The sequence below is a fragment of the Meriones unguiculatus genome, chromosome 19 (assembly GCF_030254825.1).
Source record: "Meriones unguiculatus strain TT.TT164.6M chromosome 19, Bangor_MerUng_6.1, whole genome shotgun sequence".
Taxonomy (NCBI): Eukaryota; Metazoa; Chordata; class Mammalia; order Rodentia; family Muridae; genus Meriones; species Meriones unguiculatus.
Genome location: NC_083366.1, coordinates 5,327,445 through 5,348,963, shown reverse-complemented (window position 1 = coordinate 5,348,963; position 21,519 = coordinate 5,327,445). Strand labels below are relative to the sequence as shown.

General features: G+C 42.1%; 2 protein-coding genes across 13 annotated transcripts in view; one reads left to right on the top strand and one right to left on the bottom strand.

Moving 5' to 3' along the window:
• The window catches only part of Arhgap21 (Rho GTPase activating protein 21), a 125,992-nt gene extending 124,460 nt beyond the window's left edge, over window positions 1-1,532 (bottom strand). For 4 of the 12 annotated variants that reach the window (XM_060372344.1, XM_060372349.1, XM_060372353.1 and 1 more), the window contains exons 1-2: window positions 1,394-1,532; window positions 243-662 (exon numbers count right to left, since the gene is read on the bottom strand). In XM_060372344.1, coding sequence (XP_060228327.1) covers window positions 243-323 — 81 coding nt within the window. In that variant the 5' untranslated portion in view covers window positions 324-662; window positions 1,394-1,532. The other 8 variants (XM_060372343.1, XM_021652943.2, XM_060372351.1 and 5 more) reach the window with 5 other exon arrangements.
• Window positions 682-21,004, top strand: LOC110558169 (collagen alpha-1(I) chain-like). The gene is made up of 4 exons (XM_060372992.1): window positions 682-870; window positions 1,037-2,999; window positions 12,919-12,999; window positions 20,849-21,004. Exons 1-2 carry the CDS (start codon window positions 682-684, stop codon window positions 2,306-2,308), a joined length of 1,461 nt encoding a protein of 486 aa, XP_060228975.1. The 3' UTR covers window positions 2,309-2,999; window positions 12,919-12,999; window positions 20,849-21,004.
• Window positions 21,005-21,519: the final 515 nt, after the last annotated feature.

Here is a 21,519-nt window from a genome sequence, read left to right as displayed (position 1 = left end):
GGCCCTGCCCCGAAGGGTAACCAAGATTCGGGCATTTAAAATTTAGACGTGTTCCTGCTAATTAATCACTAAAGACCTAGAAACAAAAGTAGGCCAGGCTTCTCCTCCCTCCTGGTCAACTGGGGCACCGCCACCAAGCAGCCGAACGATCCCAAGAAGCTCCTGGTGAGGCCCAGTGGCAGACGACCCCACACTCCGAGGACGCTCACAGGCATCGGCCACCGCCCAGCTAGCTGGCTTACCTCACAGGCAGAGGCGGCCCCACAGGCCTTGAGTTTATCACCATCTCCCTCAGGCAGACCAGTCCAATGCGTGGCCATCATTTCATTTCAAACTGTAGAGGGACAAATCCTTTGGAGTCCACATTGGAGAGGTGCCACCACACACCAAAAGGGGACCAATTCCACAGCAGGTTCTGAGGAGATGCAGGATAAAACAACGTGCGGGCTAAAAGATTTGCTTCCAGGAAGCCCCTTCAAACGCCCTCTTCAACAGACTTCGCCCCCCTCATTTCTCCAGACTTAAAGTTCACGGGCGACAGGTTTCCTCGGTAGAGGGGCCAGGTGCAGAGAGAAGAGATCCACTTCCAGGCGGTGTTGCTCCGTGGCCAGAGAAAATCCTAGTGGGTTGCTCTGGCGTCAGTCAGCTCTCGAAGATCCTTCCTAGAACAGGGAGAAGTTAATGAAGGACGTGAACTTTCCCCAGGCGCGGATCTTTAGCTTTGCCACAGTCCAGACCAAGAACTCCCTCTCCCACAATCCGGAGGATTACTCACTCCACGAAGGTGAACCACGCAACAAATTTAAAAAGGAGGAAAAAAGCCTGAACCTCGGGAAGAGAAAGAGAAAACGAGAGCTCAGAACTGCCCTGGTGGCTGTGTCAAACACGCCCGGCTGCTATGAAGCCAAAAAAAAAAAAATTCCCGGTTCAAGTGCATTTTAATTGCTGCATTTCCTGGGCAGCGCCGAGGCGGTGTGCGAATTCTGCAGCACCCAGAGACCTACTCTCAAGTGAAGTTTTCTCCGCCCCGGGTTAGACTCGCAGACGCCCCCAACTCCCCAACAAACAAAAAGCCCGCTCGGAGCGGGGCGGGCGTGGGCTCCGCGGCGGCCGGGGGCCGCGGGGAGCTCGGCCGCCCGTGGCAGCCGGCCCTGCGCCCCAGCCCGCGCCCCCGAGGAGGCGGCTGTTTTCTTTGGCCGGCGGCGGGGATGGGTGGGGAGGCGTGCGGCCGCGGGCGGGACGCGGCGCCGCTCCCGCTCCCGGGCATGCTGCGGGCGAGCCACGACCCCAGCGCCTCTTCGCGGCGGCGGCGCCCCCCCACCCGACCCCGGCTCGCCCTCCCCGGTGGCCACCTGAAGCGGACGGGAGAGCGCGCAGCAAACCACCCACCTACCACTCTTTCCTCCGCCCCTTCCTGAGGCGGGCCGCCGGCGCGGGCTCCCGGGAAGCGCGGCCGGGCGCGTGCGGGGTAGCGAGGGCTCGGCTCGGCCCGCGGCGGGGCGCGCTAGGCCGCGGCTCGGTTAATATTCATGAGGCGCCGCCCCTCCTCCGCGGCCCACGGGACCCCGCCGCCCGCCGCCCGCCTTTGTGCCCTGGCCTCCCGGCTGCGCACACGCGGGCGCGGCGTCCGCGGGCCCGCGCCTCAGCCCCGGGCGCCGAGGGAGCGGCCGCCCGCCGGAGGCCCCCTCGGAGGGTCGGATCCCGGGCGGCGCCGCGACCTGCCCCGGCCGGCCCCGGGCTTTCGGCGCCGCGGGAGGACGTGGGGCGGGGCGGCGGCCGCCGGACTCTCCCCTGGCCTGGCCGGGCCGGCCGGGGCCCCCCGCTCCCGCGATCACCGAGCGCGAGACTGGCCGGGCCGGCGGGCGCGCGAGCTGCTTCCCGGGGGCGGACTGCTCGCGCCTTCCTTCTGGATCCACCTCCTCTCCCCCCCCACCTCTTTCCCCTCCCCTCCCGGGGGACGCTCGGGGGCGAGGAGTTCGCGGTCCGCGGGGCTAAGCTAGAGGAGGCGGGACGGGCGGGGACGAGGTGGTGCTCGCCAGGTTCCCCGAAACCTGGACACCCGCTAGCCCTCTCCCCGCCGCACCCCGACGCCGAGGACGCCAGTGCGGCCGCTTCCCGAGCGGCGCTCCGGGAGCGGGCACAGCCCAGCAGCTGTCTGGTGGCCGCGGGGACAGGTCTTGGGGGCCGGTGGCCTCCTTTCTGCGGCGGGTGGGGCGCAGAGCTACGGGATATGGGGCTTCCAGATAAGGGAGTGTCCCCTCCCGCTGCACCGCCAGGTAGTTTCCTACGGAGAGCAGGAACCAGCTAGTGGCAGCTACGTGTCGTTCAGAATTTTTGTTTTTGCTTTTTTTTCCTTTCTTTCTTTTTAACCTGCAGAGCGGCTGGGCGGTTAAACACGGCTAGCGGAACCCAGCGGCGGCGGCTGTGCTTTCCCCTCTCCGGTGCCCGCGCCTCAGCCGCCTGCCCCGCGGCCGCTGCTCCACACCCCAAGCCCGGCCAGCGCTCAGACCCAAACGTCTAGCTCCGCCCTGTTGCGCCTCTCCCGCTGCAAATCGCCCAATCCGGTGCCTCTGCGAGAGTGTGCAGGCCAGTCAGGGGCTACGGCTCCAGCCCGCTGCCCCACCCCTCATCCTGCCCTTCCCGAGAGCCGGCTCACCAGCTTTGACCCTTAGAGGAGCGTCTAGCTGCGGCGGTGGCGCTTGGCACCTCGTCACCTTCGTCCTCGCCCCCCTTAGGTACATCCTTCCTCCTGCTCTCTGTCCTCCTGCTGATGCTGTTGAGGGTCATTTTGATCCTCACTTCGGCAGGGGACTGCCAGCGTTTGTGTCTGATCAAATCCTGAGAGAACAGAACGACAACAACAACAACAAAAAACAGTAGGATATGTTACCTTTTTCTTCCTTGCTACAGTTATCTTCTAAAGACTCCTCCCTGTTCCGCACCCACCGCCGAGGGTCCTGTTTTCTTGTCGGGGTTTTCAAAAGAGCACTCTGGAGCTGGTAAGGAAGAGCCTGAACTTTAGTTTATAGTTCCTTACAGTCACAGATGACAACCAGAATTTACAAGCAGATCTTCACGCTTCGAGGAGAGAGATGAACTTGATCAGTGATTTACTGTGCAGCAACATACTGTATTATAAGAGACCTAGTTATACCCTGCCATTGGGTAAATCCACAAAAACTAAATAAAAACAACATTCGAGTGGTTTTTCGCTAGTGGGCTTAGAGAATAAGAGGAGACAGGCAAAAGCTCACCTCTGCTGTTTACAGATGCAAATGTGCATGTGTGGCATAACTGAGTGCCTAACAGCTGAGCTTATCTAGAAGGTTTTGCAAATGTTGGTGGTAGGAAAGGAAATTTGGTACTAGAGAATAAAAGGTTGGCCGTGAAAGGAAATAAAACTCATGGAATTATAGGAAAGTAACATAACCTACAAATGCCACTTTTCAGTCAAAGGAAGTAACATGAGAGCCAAGATTATAACCAGATCCTGGAGAGGTGGTGGCTCAAGAGTTTGGGTCAAGAGTTTGGTTTCTAGGACTCACACAAGCTGTCTCACAACACACGCACACATAATTATAAATAGTCTTTTTTTTTTCAAATATTATAATCTATCTTCCTCATCCACGTAACAGGGCAAATTCTTGTTTCTGTTAAGTACTAAAGCTATTGAGGATCAGCAGCTGTGTCTCCTGGTAGGTACTACTCTAAGAGTTTTTTGTACATCTTAATGGAATTGATATGTGGTAGAGGCAGGAATCAAAGCCACAGGGTCTGGATCCAGAACCTATCCTTTTATCCTTTTATATACAGCTCTATAGTACCTCAAACATCATTTTCAACGATAATAACCATATTAACTAACATTTAACTTACTATGTGTGGTCTATAAGTATCAATTTAATCCTATTCCTAGGACAGGTATGATCATGGTGTCCCAAAACCTTGGGAATGCTTTTCATGACCCTGTGAGTTACATCATGTGTGTCTTATGTGTATCCGACTCTGAACAGACTATGTGACTAGGATTTAAGGATGCACACTTCTGGTCTCCCCACTAGAATCTGTGAATATAACAGAACTTTTCATATTTTTTTTGACTGAAAACATCAAGTGAAATCACAGCTATAAAGGGACTTGGAATATATAAAAACTTTGCTATTAAAATATTAAAGTATCAAGTTGTTGTGGTTGTGTATTAACTGTTAAACTATTAGGTTACTATGAAGCAAGACTGTCTTGCTTCTTCACCAGAAGTTTACTCTTTGACTGACACTTACTAGGAACACATTAGCCAGTGGAAAGTTAGGTCTACTCCTGTCTGAAGATAGGAGCAACAGTAATCTCTGAATAAGTGATTCATCTCCCATTTAGATTCCTTCTGTGTAGATCAAAAGGAACAGGCACCCATTAGTCATCTGGAAAGTGGTAGCCAACAGCCGGTCACTCACCACCCTACAGACTAAATAGAGTAAGGGTGCAAGATGCAAACCCTTGGCTTCTCAGCTGCCCTTCTCCATGTTCCGCTCATTAACACCTCCACCAGAGGGAGGGCAAGGGAAAGGAAAACGAGCCAAACTTCAATCATGTAGCTACTTGTTAAAAGCTCTCCTGAGAGATTTGGTGAAATAATGTTTAGGAGGTCACTGTAAATGAGAGGACTAACTACAAGTTTCATGGATTTCATGACTAATACCTGGACACTTGTTTATCCCAAGTCTCTTGGATAAGTGATAACCAACAATAACTCTAGCATTGTTTACTTGAAAGGCTTATCACTTCCTCCCCAGAGCTTGTCTACTGTGTGACTTCTTATCATCTAACTTGGAATAAACAAATCCCTACATTAACAACTACAAGTCCAACTAACTCATAAGCTATAATTCTTGGAGGGCAAGCAAGACATTTTTAAAGATGGCAGCTATGATATTATCAAAAGATAAATTTTGGCTTTGTGGATGGCATAATAATCCTGTTTGGCAAACCATTATCAGGGAAAAATGTCAAAGCCAGAAATAGAACCACAATGTCCCAGCCTGGTCTGGTCTGAGGTCATCCCATGACAATCTATGGATGATTTCTACTCTGAATATAGAAGCTGGCACGTCGAAGAGGCACAAGTGTTTGCCAGAGAATTCCACAAGTGAAATTTGTAATTCAGTATGAAGAATTTGCAAAATTATGTGCTGAAATATTTGAGACCAAAGGACATCAGAGAAGCAACTGTTTTTAAGTGAGGAAAACACTATTTGCTTTAGTTCTTATTCATACAATTTCAAAAAGGATGTAATATCTACTAACATTTCTTTGAACAAACACTTGCATGTTAAATTGAATAGCTACAGAAATTTTAACTCACTCACAAGGCATTTAACTATTGTAATCAAGAGACAGTGATTCTCTGAGGTAAGGAAATCCTAGGACTCTTCATCATAACCCTTTCAAATAAACAGTGTCAAATATTTACTAATTTTACATTCTGCATTTGCTAAATATATTATTTCTTAATTATGTTAAGGTGGCCTAGTTTTTCCCATTAATTTCTGAACTTGAAGATAACAGTCTTTAGTGTCTTATATACAGTGACCAGCAAAGAGTTACATACTAATTTTGAATAATTTCTTTACTCTCAGTTTATCTTTACCCCAGTTTTCTAATAGAATAATAGTATTTATTTTGGAATTTAAATTCAGATACTCATAATATCTGTCACATCTTTGGCCCACAGAAATCAGTACTCAATTACTCAACAAATAAATAATCAAGGTGGTATTATGATTTTTATTATTTGTGGTTTTAAGGTTCGAACCTGTGGCCTCACACACACTAGGCAAGTGTTCTGCCACTGAGTCTGTATCACTATTATTAATAATTGGTGTTATCTCAAAATTCTTAGCTGACCACTAACTGTCCAGATCACAGTGCATATGGCTGGAGAGTATAAATTCAAAAATGTAGCCATAAAGAAAATAGTGTGCCTGTGCCTCCAGCTCCACACATGCCAGGCTTCAGATCGTTACAAGTTCGTCGCTGATGACTGACTCTTCAGGCTCGCAATGCCATCCAGAAAGCTGGTGTGACTGCATTTGGGTAGTAATAAATCTGGGTGGCATAAACGCTCAGCTCACAGCTTTATTCAGATGCAACATTTTCTCCTGGATTCCAATGATTTTTTTAGCAGTCAAATTTTTGTTATTCAAATGTAGTGCTACAATGAATCAGCACCATTAAGAGTTTACCTCTACATTTTAAGAATAATGAGACTAAATACATTTATTCACAACTTTTATTTTGTTTTAGGAATCGTGACTTTCATTTAGAAATGTTCTATTTTAAAAAATAAGAGACCAGTTTTTAAAATGTTTCCACCCACTCACCTAAATCTGAGGTGGAACATTCTGTGCAGACACTGCAATCTGGGTGCAAACTACATTACAGTAGAAGTGACATGTTCTATCATCTTGGAAGAGAGTGCTACATTCCAGCTATTCCATTCCAGCTGGGAGGCTGCCATGTGGTAGGACTGATAAGGATCAGGAGTAACTTAAACTTTTCATCATTAAAAAAATGAGGGTGGGGAGGCTAGCCTTCCTTTCACCTTCGTTAGAATTAGGAAAGACATCCTAAGACTGCTCCATTTCTTACATCAGAGAAACTCTGGTTGTCTTTCCATACTCCTGAGCTCAGTAGATTGGGTTCCTTCAGTTCTAAAATCGCCTGCATCCCTTACTAATGCAAAAGTCAACCAACTAAAGATTCTTCCTACATATAGGAAAACATTATCACATGTGGGTTTAAGAAGGATAGATTGAGGCTTTCATAACGTTTTCCGAAAAGATTGTTTCAATTATATGTAAGTACATATAAATATATAATTGGTTTTGTTTCCTTTGCACAAACAGATATACAAGTTAAATATATATATACTATATATGATATATTATATAATATACATGTATATATTATATGTGTATATAATATATGTATATATTATGTGTATATATAATATGTATTTTATATATACATATATGCATTCTATATACATATATTTGTTTATATATTTGGGTTTATTATTCTTGGGTATATTATATATATTACAATATATAAAATATATATTGTAACTATATTACAATCATATATATATATATATATATATACTTACATATAATGTATGTAATTGGTTTTTTGAGGTAAGCTACTATGTAGCTCTACCGTGTAGTTCTATGGAACTCCCTATGTAGACCAGACAGGCCTTGAACTCACAAAAGACCTGCCTCTACCTCCCAAGTGCTGGGAGTAAAGGTGTATACCAATATACCCAATTCAATTATATTTGAATTTCTAAAAGAGTCACAACACACACACAATAACATTCACACTATGCAGAGCTGACTTTACATCATATTTTATAAATCCATTTTCTGGTCTTCTTCTCAAAGTTCCTTTTTGGTTGAATTCAACAAGAATCTTGAGATGCTCAAAGCCATGTCATCCATCCGAGGTCTGTTCATAAACAAGTGGAAAAGGTAGTTTGTGAGTCCTTACGAAACGTGAATGGAGAGGCAGACACGCCGGCCTGTAACCTCAGTGCTAAGGGAGGCCAACACAGACTAAGACAACTTCAAGGCAGACCTGGAAGGCTACTTAGTGTTTTGTTTTGTTTTTTTAATTGATGAAAACATTTCACACTGCTGTTGTGGACATGAGGGTGAAATAAAGGAGCACATACCTTTTTTCCCTGGTAGCTTGAGGACTTATCATCAACAGTAACTGTCTAGACTGAAAAATTTATGATCAATCTCTCCAAAGGAAACAAAAAGTCATTGGTGTCTTTAGTTTTGAGAGAGTAATGGGTCCTAGGACAAAAATCAGGGGGAAACATACAGGACTATATCCAATGTCATCTTTATGCTGGTTCAGAACCCATGTTGGTGGTGACAAAACAAGTAATGTTGGTGTTGATGACTCCTTGGTTTGTACAAAGGAAACTGAGCCCAAATAGCCTTGCAAGAGTGCCCTGAATGGGACAAAATGGACCTCAAGAAGTCAGAGTATGGAATGCAAGAGCAGGATGCCCAAAGTCAGGATCACAGATGGGCAAACAGCAGGAATGAAAATTCTGCAGTGGCTGGATCTGTAGTGTCATAAGATTTATCAGAAAACTAGAAAACTGCTAAAGCTTCAAAAACAGACTCTATTCTTTTCAAGAGAGAAAAAAGAATATATTGCTTCTGGAAGAAGATTAACTCCCAGTAACTGAATAAAAATAGACAAGTATTTTATACCTTCATGGAAATGATATATTAAAAATGAATGAAGAAAATATAAAAGGGACTAGGAGAACTAAGAAGATATTGAGAGGGAAGAGCCATGCCATCGCAGAAGTAAAAATGAGTTAGCACTAAGCATGAGTAAGCATGAAGTGGTCAGTAGAACGCAGTGTAGTTGAAGGAGAGGCTTTGGTGCTTGGGAGGGTTGGTTTGGCGCTTGTTATTTTCTGTATGTAATCCAGAAGAAAAGAAGGGATGTAGAGTGATTAGACTAGAGATTAAAGTTATGCCAGAGGATCAGGCAAAAAGATTATGAGTTCAAGACCAGTCTGAACCACACAGCAAGTCCTAGAGAAAAGGGGTTACGGGTAAGAAGTTGGGGGAATGAATGGGATGGGAGGGGAGGTGTTGTGACAAAACTTTACCTGGGGGGGAAACAACAGGCACATATATCTACACGTTCCAGATAGCAAAGCCACAACAGACAAAAGCACAGATACCACCAAAGTCCAATTTGGTGGACCAATGAGTGTTACTTACAGGAATATGGGTGAGGGGATATTTACAAGAGCAGAAATGACTCAAAGGCAGAGGCATCACCAAGGCCCATCCCAGCATGGTGACAAAAGCTGGGGACCTGGAGCACACGGCCCAGACTGCAGGCAGCTCAACAGGTCAGGGAGTGTCTCTTCCCAGTGACTCATTTGGTCTAAACCTCTTCCAGGTACCTACTCTGGTCTTAGTCATCTTTCCCTTCACCTTTCCAAGAGGGACTCTCAGCTTTTCTTACTTACTCTGGCTAGGAGAGGCATAGTGAATCTGATCAGTTGCAGGGACTTCCTGAAGCTGTTTGAGTTGTTTACCTCTCTGTTTACGGTACTTCCCTGCAGGATGGAATGTTACTATCTCAGAGAACACTGCTATGCAATAGGAGGAGGGAAGGGAGAAAAATAAATGTTAAGGAATAAATGATATAAATTTAATTTGAAGAAAAAAGATCTCTGGCAAAAAGATTGCACTAACAAGACTAAAAATATTTTCAGAGGTAATATGGGCTTAGAGCTGAATGTCCCCCAGTGTCTGTATTCTCCTTCTATAATAATCGCATTTTATTGGAGCAATGAGTTAGGCTTTATTTCCCAGCCATCCTCCTAAGTATGGCCATATGACTACACAAAACATAGGCAGGAATGACTGTGGGTCACTGCAGAATTCTCCCCTTAAAAAGGTCCCCAACTTCACAGTGGCTGAAGATAGGTTGTCAGGTTTAGCATGTAAAAATAAAAGGCAGGGGCTAGAGCTTGACTCAGTGGGCAGAGTTCTCACCTATCACACACAGTACCTGGGCTTCCATCTCCAGTGCTAGATCCAACTGGTCATGATTGTATCTAGTAACCCAGAATTTGGAAGGTGGAGGCAGGAGCATCAGGTTTAACATCAACCTTGAATGTAACAAGTTTTAAGACCAGTGCTGTTACATGAAACCTGGTCTTGATCAATAAATAATACATAAATGGCACCCAGTTCTATTTTACTTTCAAATAAAGAACAAATAAAAATATAGTATAGATCTCAGAAAATAATTTTCTAGAATAAACATGATGCTATAACTGATATGGTACAAATTTATTCTTTATCTAAAATGAGGTCTGGTGATGATAATGACATTATGGTTATCACTATGCTAATACATAATGCAGTTACTATAACTCTTGAGAGGAAATAACTGTGGAAAGAATGTAACACTATTACTACTACAATAATGTACTATGGCAAAACAAACAAGGGTATTTGAGAGACAGGAGAGGAAAGGTGGAGAAATGTTAATGACACAAATTTCTTCATTGGCTACAAGGAACTGAGAAATACCATTAAGTTATTTAAGCTGTTTTAAATCCTAATGACTAAATATTAGACATATTATGAAAAAGCAGACCACAGACTCACAAGACATATGCAACTCACAGAAGAATTCATATTCACATGCAGAAACATCTCCTAAAGGTCAACAGGTAAAATAGAAAAAAAAACAATAGTTCAAAAAAGAGAATATACTTCTGACCCTAGCCTAAAGAAATGTGCTCCAGGCCACTGCAATCAAGATAATGCAAGTCACAATGAGGAAGTCTTCTGAAACACATCACACCATGTGGGCAAGAAAGCTGCTGACTTCAAGTCATCAAAGGGTAATGCTGGTTGCTCAGTGCCCCTTCTAAACTGTCTGCCAAATCTGAGGTTGCCATCTCCTCCATGATACACAGCAGGGTCCTCCAATGTGAAATGCCTCAATCTGCTTTCCCCACACAGGTGGCAAGTCTGTCCATACAGTTGCTTCAAATCTACAAATTGTGAGGCTCCCTGAACCCCTCTTTCTCTCTCATCCCACAACCACAGCAATCAGCACTGACTTCAGATTCTACCCAGTATCTCTCACCTCCATAGCTGTTACCCTAACCAGAGCCAAGTCATCTGTCACATGGATTAAAATGACAAAGCCAGCCTTTAACTAGTCTTCTGCCCTTATCTTTACCAGAATCTACCCTCAGCATAGGAGCCAGGGAAGACCTTTGACAACCTAAATCAGATCATGACACTTCTTTGCTTAAAATCCCCCAATGGCTTCCCATTTTTGTGAGGATAAAAACCCCAAACCCTTCCAATAATTGACACTGGCCATCCAGGTCCACCTCCAGAACACCCCCTTCTGCTTGCTCCCACCACCCCTGCAGCTCACAGATCCGCACCTGCGGTTCCCCCAGGCTTGAGTAGGCTTCCCTCACACAGCCTCCCCATTTCATTGATGCTTTTTACTTAAAGGTCATTTTAAAAGAGGGCTTCATTGACCACTGTACTTAAAAATGTACTTAAAAATGCCTCCATAGCCCCCACCTTAGCCCTGTAGTTCTGTTTCCATTGCCTTGGATTTCAGGATTGTAACAGGTACCTTAGATGGGCTTATTTGGGATCAGAAATGGCTTATTTGGGATCAGAGTTTTGAAGGGTTTCTAGTCAGCCTGGACAGAGCAAACAAGGTTCTAGCAAACCTTGGCCTTCTCCGCTATTCTCTCCACCTTGCTAAAAATCATCCGAGTACCTTCCTAAAGCTAGCCACCAGGGTCCACTTCCTTATTTGGCCACTTCCTTTTCCTGAGGCTGATTACCAAGGTCGATCTATCAAAATATTGAAGTAAGCAATCAAAAGCCCACTTACTCAGTTAACATGCCCAATTAAATTTAAACACCTCATCCTAACCTCATCCTAGGGGCTTCCTTTACCTTTATAAGCTGCCATTTGCTTATGGGCCATGTCTGTCTCCTCTCTATCCAGAGGCAGTCCTTTGTCCCCACCCCTACCTTGGGACAAAGGTAGGGGACCCTTCCCCTTCTGTCTTGTTTGTTACCCTTCTTTCTGTCCTCTATTTCCTATCTTGTCTCTTATTCCCTGTCTTTTGTCCCTCTGGGGCAAATGAATCTCTTTTGTGCTGAGAATTAGGTCTTGGGGTGTCTTGGGCTGACTCTGAGTTTCCCTGCAGGTGTCATGGTCCATGGTCCCTCAGGCAGGTCTCTAGCTCTGTGGTGAGGCTCTCCAGGGTGTCATCACGGTGGGGAGCATGTGGTGGAGGCTCTTCATGACACAGGAGGCCAGAAGGGTAATAAGGGATGAGGGAGCCAATATCCCCTTCAAGGTCACTCCCTCAAGGACCTAGCTTTCTTCTGCAGGTCTCACTTCCAGACAGTACCACCAACAGCATTTGGACCTTTGGAGAACATCTACGATCTAAAACTTTAACACTGCCTTTGTGTTTCAGTTTCTCAAAGCATTCATTGTTACTTGGTGCTGTGTATTTACTTGTTCTTCTTATATTTATGGTTGTGAGCCTAGACTTTAACGACTAAGCCATCTCTCCAGCCCTAACTTCTTCTTCTTAGACTGTAAGCCTCAGAGTCACTAGAAGCAAGTCTCTTTTATGCTTTGTTATCTCTTCAGTGCCTACAGCAGATACTGGTTTGTTCAAGACAGTCAATTAACCATGTGTTGAAAACTGAATGAATAACTACTTCAGTAAAAAAAAAAAAATTAAATATAATGGCTAGAAAGTTAAGCAGTCTCAAATCATATTATAAAAAATTATACCTTTACATATCCATCCAGAAAAAAAATCTCTTTTCTTAATAAGCAAATGTGTATAAAATATCCTCTTCTGGATAAGTTCTTCTTCTGTAGGAAATATGAATAAAATCAATTTTATTTAGGCAGTAAAAGTTTACTTAACAGTCAAAGTGAACAAATACAGCAATATATATCAAGTTATAACAAAACAGATCCTGAATGTGAAAGCAAATTGTCAGATTGTGAACTGATTTTAATACATACAAAATATATATTTACATATGTCACATAGCAAATATAAATACACACATTCATTAAAATACAAAAATCATGGGCAGGTGTGCATTGGCTTCAGAAAGGAAGAAGGAAAAGTAAAGAAAAAGAGGAATAGGAAACCACTCTCTGGTCATGTCTATGAGGGAGCTTCTAGGTTTGGGTTAACTGAAGACCCACCCTAAATATGGGTGGCACAGTCCCATGGGTTGACGCCCACAAGAGCTGAGCACCAACATTAACCTTGCTGTTTCCTGACTGCAGCAACAATGTGACCATCTTCTCAAGTTCCTGTCACCAAAAGTCCTCCATCAGGATGGATTGTACCCTGACCTGTGAGCCAAGGTGAGTTTTCCTCCATTAAGTAACTTCTGCCAGGAAACTGGTCCAGAGGAGTCTGGCCATTGCTGTGAGAAACCTGACCAGGCCTTGCTGAGGCCTGAGGAACTGGTTTGTGGGAAAAATATAGAAGTTTGGAATGAGAGGAATTCACGATGCAGATCAGGTGAGCCTTGAACTTGTACTCTGACTGCTGGGATTATAGGTATGAGCCACCAAGACATGCTGAATTGTGACTTTCACACTAAGCGATAAATAAGACCTAACACTATGATTAGATCAGGTTCTTCTCACACGGTCAGACTTTGCAAATGTAGGCAACCTTTTTTTTTCCTTAATTTCTCCAATATTAGAATGGACATAACACCTATCATGTTTTAAACCAAAAAAAAGTTTGACACAGAATCTGGGGTAGGTCAGGCCTCAAACTGCCCATGCGGCTGACAGATGACAACCTGGAACTCCTGATTGTCCCCACTAAGCCCCCAACAGCTGGAATTACTGGCATGGAATTCCACCTTTTGTTTTGAAGATTTAATGAGCTAATCCATGCAAAGTACTTTAAATAATGTTAAGTTTGAATTGTTATATAGAATGCATGTGTTTCATAGTTTCTTGAAACTTTAAAGTTTGAGTCACTAGAGGTTTTTATAACTTAACTACAGAATATAATTTTGATGCCCAGTTATCTTGCTTTTTACCCTGAGTGTACCTAACATTGTACCTTATGGGACCATGGTATTCCTTGCTGTCTGTAGGTAAGGAAGGTTCTCCTCATTCCTAACAAATGCTTGGTAAACGTTCCAATCTGAAACTGCCCATCATTCTGCAACTCACCAGGCCTTCGGAGATTTGATTCAGATTCCCTGACTTTCTACAAACATGCCAGGCCTTTCTTCTCACTCCTTGAAATGAGGAAAGGAGCATGATATAGCATGATATAGCACAAGGAATGAGAAAAAAGCTTTGATTATCTATTCAAAACCAAAGACATAAATAAGGTTTATTTAAATTTAAGGGTCATTTAAGGTATGTAATAAATTAATATTTTGAGTGTATACAATTACATATTTTAATTTAAAATTTTATAACATTTACTTGTGTTTATTTACTTACTTATTCATGTGTCTTGCCAGCCCCAGATTTATATGTTTTTAAACTGTGCCCTTAAATGAGAAAAATGGAAAAAGTTCTTTCATCAGTGATGAGGCCAAGATAATTAAACCATGGGAAACACCAAGACACAAGTTAGAGCAGTGGTTCTCAACCTATGGATCATGACCCCTTTGGGGGTTTGAATGACCCTTTCACAGGGGTCACCTAAGACCATCTACATAGCAGACATTTACATTAAAATTATAGCAGTAGTAAAATTACAGTTATGAAATAACAAGAGTAATTTTATGGTCGGACATCACCACAACATGTGGATATCAAAGGGCCACAGTGTTAGGAAGGCTGAGAACCACACTGCCTTAGGGCAGCACATAAAAGATGGCAACAAAGTATATATTTTACAACAAATAGAATGTAGAATTCTAAACTTAGTTTGATTACATATGCATATACATATTAATAGTAATTCAAAAATAGATTAAACAGTAATACAAAAGGATTGGTAAAAACATTATGTGGTTATTAAAATGAATTGGGTAGATATTTATTGATTGGTTCACAAGTCATGATTTTACATAGTAAATATTGATTACACGTATCTGTGTATAATTTATATAACCTTATGGATAGGCATTTATTATCAGGAAAGTATAAACTAACTGAAGAATTGGACTAGATGCCAGGTGATGTGGCTGAAATTTACTCTATATTCTATGTTATTTGAATAATTTGAACATTGTATACAATTTTAAAAAAATAAGTTTTAATTCATAATTAAAAGAAGCTTTTAAAAAACAATCTTAAGATGTTAAGATTTTGGGGATGACTTTCCTTATTCCTAGTCAATGTGGATAAAATATTAAGAACCTGTTGTTAACATCTAAATATAGCTAGAAATGTGTCTAATTTGGTTTAAGATTCTCTCTCTCTCTCCTCTCTCTCTCTCTCTCTCTCTCTCTCTCTCTCCACCACCACCAGCCCTCTTCTAGATTTATTTTGCAAGCAGATTTTGCCAAGGCAGGCCTAGAACTTTGAGGTCTTTCTGCCTCAGCCTCCTGAGTGGCTGAACTTCCAGACCTGTGCCACCAGATCCAGCTTTTCTCTGTGTCTCTTAACAAAGTATCAAAGCAAGTGAACACTAAAGAAAACAAAGAGAAATAATGGCTGCTACTGCAGTAGAAAACTGAACTCATAGTACCTTTAATATATTTACATAGCAATGCTTGAAGGATCTAAGTGGTACCAATTTTAAAAGATTTCAAGGCTTCTTTGATGACAAAAGGAAAGAAACTAAAAATAAATTAAAGAAGGGGAAAGTCAACAACAGAAAAGAGACAATGGGGACATCTCAATATCAACCAGGGCTCTGACATGCCACATTATTCTATCTATAATGTCCTTGAGATTTTTTTTTTAATTTATATTTTTTATAAATTTATATTTGGATTGTGAGTACAGTTGTACATCTGTTAATTTTCATTTCATATTTAGTATGAAGTGTCAGGTAATAGCACTGCTTTAGCACAAGCATGGTTATATATCAAATAAGCCAAAACCACAATTATTACATGTTGTCTTCATTTGGGAGGGAATTTCTGTGATCTGAATTCTTGGCTTGGGTGATTCTGTTTGTAAGCTGTTTCAGGTAGGGATGACTCTGAGCTAGCACAAACAGAATCCTTCAGTCTTTTCAGATGCTCTTGACCACAGTAACTGCTGGCAAGCACAGAATGAAGCACTGAATGAAAGTATAGACTGACTTCATGTCTGTAAACCTCTTACAGCCGTCATTCAATAGTGCTGAGATTCAGTAATATCTTTAAATATCAGTCTAATCTTTAAAACAAATAGTATTTTATAACAGACACATAGTGATACAGATATCAATATGCTGTATCACATAGTGATACAGATATCAATAAGCATAAAGATGCTACATAAAAAAAGGCTAAAAGCAATAGCTGACTAAAGGAGGCTGCTTTTAAAGAATAAAGCTGCTTGAAAAATTATTTTGGTGCTAGGTAAACTGGTTTGAAGAAATGAATGGATAAAATTTTAAAAATATGGTTTGCCAATGTCTCCAAAAAGGACCACTGGTATGTCTTGAGGATAGAGGGACCCATTCTATACAGGATGAGTTCCAGTATCTACAAGGTCAGAAGAGTTAGAAGTTTTTATTGTTGTCTAAACAGATGTTACACAATCACGATGCTGGTGTGGTTAAAAAAAAAAAAAGAGAGAGATAATTCTCCAAACTCGAAATTTTATATACTGTTTTCATCTTGTTTTTCTTTTCTTTTCTTTCTTTTTCCAGGACAGGGTTTTTCAGAGTAGCTTTGGCTGTCCTGGAACTCTCTTTGTAGACCAGGCTGGCCTCGAACTCACAGAGATCCACATGCCTCTGCCTCCCGGGTGCTGGAAGTAAAGAGGTGTGCGACCACGTCCAGCTTTCATCTTGCTTTTTTTAATGATCCATCAGCAGCCAAGCGTTTGAGGTGACCATTGAGATTAGTGGACCAAGGAGATCCTTGCTGATCACATTCCTAGCTGTCAATCAAAAACTGACTGCTTCAGGTTCAGTCCCTTGCCTGTAGTGCTTACTATAGTATAAGTGTAGGGATTGGTGACTACTGGTGACAAAAATGGTCTCAAGTCTTCCCTTTTTCTTCTTTTTCTGTCCTTTCCAATGCAACCTTGGTGTTTTCCCAGTTAGGAAGTGTCTTCAGTGTTTTCATCCATTGTGTTTAGGCTGCTTGTTGCTTGTTCTGCTAAAGGAAGTGACAGTGTGCCAACTCTGAGCTTAAACTGTAAGAAACCCCATGTGGATAGAGGAGAGGTTGCTCAGTGGTTATGCTCACATACTGTCCTTGCAAAGGACCTGGTTTCAGTTCCCCATACTCACCTTGGGATGCTTACAACCTGGAAGCTCTGCAGCTTCTAGGCTCTTCCTTAAAACCTTCTCTCTGCCATGTGAATAAGTCTTGCCTAATGCCAGATGTCCATGAAATGAGAACAGCTATACAAGCTGAAACCATCCTAGCTCAGACAGTCACTGCCTTTGCATCAGCTGGCTAATGGTAGCCCAGCCAAGATGTGCTGGTTCAGATTAGCAGCCCTGCTGACTTGGGAACCAAATAAATGCCCAATATAAATGGCCACTATGTTTTGGAGTAATTTGTTACAGAGCAATGACTAACCAATACATGAAATAAGTGTCTTCCAAACATTCCCTTCCACAGCAAAACAGAGCAAAACCTCTTTGAACAGATTATTCTAGGGTAGTGCTCAGTTTTTCACCATCTTTTCATATGTTTCCCTGTTTTGGTTTTGCCTGTTGTCTTGTGCTAGAAATGGAATCCATAGCTCTTTGTGTCCTAGGCTTTGCTGCTGATCTCCATCAAATTCTTCCTTTTTGAGAACAGGTCTCACTGAAAGCTCTTTTCAAACTGGCAGACTTCCTGTTTTGTTACAGGCATCACGCCTGTATATCAAGTCCATGCCTGGCTATATGAAAGGCTTCTAACGAATAGTCTGCATATGAGTCGCTCTCTGTAATTTTCTTTCATTCATATACAATTCCCACTAAACATGTCTTTTGCTAAGGAGGCTAAAGTTCTTTTCATTGCCAAGAAGAGAGTTATTGAGAGGTAAAGCTGAGAACAGAGGTGGTGGTTAGAAAGCACAGGGCCTTTTACAAATACCAAACTAAAGAGTTTAGCCTATATTTAGTAGACAGTCAGGTGTTGCTAAATGTTCTAAAGCATGTGATTGAAGGAATGCCAGGACCAAAGTCTCTCCATGGAGATTAGTCACGTAGAAGCTTAGGAGGAGGAGGAGGAAGAACCCAGGCCTGGGGCCACAATGCAGAGAGGGTCACGGAGACCAGCAGCAGAGGAGGGCGATAGTTCTGCTTAGGAACTTGCCTTCGGGTTCAGGAATGGGAAGTGGAAGAGAGGGATGTGCAGTTGGAAGCCATCTGACTTATATTCTCATAGGTTATAACACTGTGGAGAGGGAATGAATCCGATATGTCATCAATCTGGAAGTTCTGGATCTACCAGCTAATTGGCAAATTGAGTCTGGATGTCTAGACAAAATCAGAACTAAAAGTGAATATATACACATTTTTTTTTGTTTAGTTTTGTTTTGTTTTGCTTTGTTAACACGTACCTTCACTGCTGAAGCAAACTTCCACTTTCAGTAATATTGTTCTAACTTGATTCTTGGCTCCTCTTTTTTGAATAGTCATTAAAAAAAAACCCACCAAATTTAAATGAAAATGACATTGCATGGGCTCAGAATTTGCTTTTAGGCTATGATGAAGTATTTTATGCTTCCCTACCGTTGAATCCCAATGTTCTTTCCAGCAGTTTGTCTTAGTTTGTCAGTTGGGGTGAAGTTTTAAAATGTTTTATTTTTCAGGTGTATTTGAAGTTGTATGAATATTTTGATTGTATGTAAGTCTGCAGAGTTCAGAAGAAATGAGATCTCCTAGACCTGGAATTATAGACAATTGTGAGCTACCACGTGGGTGCTAGGAGTTGAGCCCAGGTTCTCTACAAGAATGTTCTTAACTGCTGAGCCATCTCTACAGGCTTAGTTTTACAATTTTTAATGTTATTCTTAGAGAGCCCTTTTTTGGTTTGTTTTTATGCTGTGTAGCCCAGGCTGGCCTTGAATTTACAGTGATCTTCTTGCCTCTAGCCTTTTAAGCACTGGTGTTACAGGTATATACCTCTGTGCCCAATTCCCTCTCCTCTTTCTTTCCTTTCCTTCTTTCACTTATACTTTATTTATTTGTGTGTGTGTGGTGTGTACTATAACACATACAGAGGGCAACTTTCAGCAGTTGGTTCTCTCCTTCAACTATGTGAGTTCCAGGGATCAAACTCAGATCATTTGTCTTGGCAGCAAGCCCTTTTGCACAGCAAGCCCTGTCACCTTCTCCCTTCCTGGTCTTTATTGCATTTATTATTAGGGATTTTGTAACTCAAAGTGATTTGCAATTGGAATATTTGCCATATATCATCAAACTATTTCTCATTTGCAGGAAATGATTCATTTGGCATATTTGTTTAATAAATTACATAGAATCCTCTAACCCTGAGAACTTCTTTTTTCTTTCTGATTCATGGCTCATTCCCTTTTCTTGACTTATTTCATTACTAAAAGGTCCTTAGTAATCCAGAATAGAAGCAATGACAAGGGACAGAAACACTGCTCATTATATCTGGTTTCCCTTTTTCTTTTTGGTTACTTTTGGGGTATGTGTATTTATTTGTTTGTTTGCTTTTGAGACAGGGTCTTGTGGGGTGATCCAGCTATCCTCAGGACCTCCTACCTCTGCCTCCATAGGGCTGGGATCATAGACTGTCACCATCATGTGCAGCCAGGCGTTATATTGTCTTACTTTTGCATATTCAGGAAAGTCATTGTGTTGTTTTCATGCATGTTTTACTTTTTCATGTTTTTCCTTTTTGTTTGTTTTTGTTTTTTGTTTTTTGTTTTTTTTTGAGACAGAGTTGTTTTTTTGTATAGTCCTGGCTGTCCTGGAACTCACTCTGTAGACCAGGTTGGCCTCAAACTCAGAGATCTGCCTGCCTCTGCCTCCTGAGTGAGTGTTGGGACTGAAGGGGTGAGCCGCTGCTACCACCTGGCTTGTTTGTTCTTTTCTTTTTCTTATATTTTTGCTTTCCAAATTACCTCCACCCCTTTTTCTCATTCTGTTCTTCTTCTTACAATTTTCTTCTTTCTCTCTTTTTTTATGTTTTTGTACATGGAAACAGCATCTTCTGGCATTCAAGTAAAGATGTCAGTAAGATTTCTGAAATTCTCAGAGCTTTGTAGAGATCATTCCTTTCCATTGGCTTCATATTACATAAACTATTATTCTTGGGCTATTCTGAGAGAGAGAGTATATGTGTGTGTGTGTCTATATGGTACAAGAACTGAACTCAGGGTGTCAGTATTTCTCATTAATATTGTTCAAATACATCTAACATTCTGAGTTATATATTTTTCAACTTTGCTTGTAGTGTCTTCTCTTCCTTCCCTTGCTATAGTTATTTCTGTGCACAATGGGATAATACACTTGCAAAGGAAAGTTTTTTTGAGCTTTAAACAACTGTGTATCAAAGCTGAGCAATGGCTAACTAAAACCTGGCAATGGGACACATTTTACAATGCAGTTAGATTAGTGCCCAAGAGACAGAAATACCTAAGAGGAATATGATTTCAGGACCTTGAATAAATATCCCCTTTCTCCTTTGGTTTGTTTTACAAATAGAAGTGGTGGTATGCAAATTTGGCTTGCAAACTGTATTTCTTATTGTATTTTGGGTTGTTTTGGTTAATGTCATTTTTATCACTTTGTAGCTTGCGTTAATTGACACACAGCTTCTGTCTGTGACCAACCTCAATCATGTATTTTATCCTGTTATTCCATGAAGCAATAGTACAAAATTATACTGAATTTTTCCACCAGGTTCAAAGGTCATGACTCCTTCTTTGGCAGGGAGAGAGTTACTGTCCGGAAAGACTTAATGTTGGACCTAGAATAGCCACTGAAGGGATAACTACGTCTTTGTCAGCCCTGAGTTGTTCTGCAGGTGTTTTGCTTTTTTAACACAGCCTCTGCTTGTTCTGTTTTTGTTTGTTTGTTTTTGTTTTTTTAATTGCTTTTTCTTTGGGAGGAAATTGTAGTGAAAACAGGACTTTGACCAACAATTTATCTATTTAGCAATTGACCTTCTCAGAAAGTGGAAAGAAGCCAGGAGTGAGGAGATGCCGGGATGAGAGAAGCACATATCCACCTTCCAAGAAGACAGAGAAGGAAGAAGAAGGCAGCCAGAAGAGAGCTGCTCTGGAGGCTGTGAGAATGCAGAGGGAAGAGTGAAAGGCAAGTCAATTAATTTTAATAAAGTAAATTGTTACAGCCCAGACATGCTAAACTCTCTGCAGCAAAGACATGGAGGAGAAGTCAAATGCCCATATGAGTTTGAGCTTAAGCTGCAAAATAAACAGCAAGCAGTTCTAACATAAAGCAATCCATAGAAAACAGCTATAGCCCTCCTGATGGCTCCATTTCAGAAGCTTGCAATCACAACTACTTATACCAATGCATTTTATTTCTCAAACAATATATACATGTATACATGTATTATAAAGAGACAGTTACATTTTGTTCTCAAAGACGGCATTTAGTGAGTCCAACAAAAACAGTTTAAAAAATATTAAGTGAAGAAATAATGGGTTTGGGAACATAAATAGCTTCTGTCCAGCTGTCTGTCCCTTCATCTGCAGAGGGCTATGAAAGGCTGAGCATGTAGGGAGTAGTCTTCTTTCTGATATGAAAGGCGTATTTGTGTCTCGTGGAATGAGAGGTATGCATGGCATGAAAGCAGGTCCTAG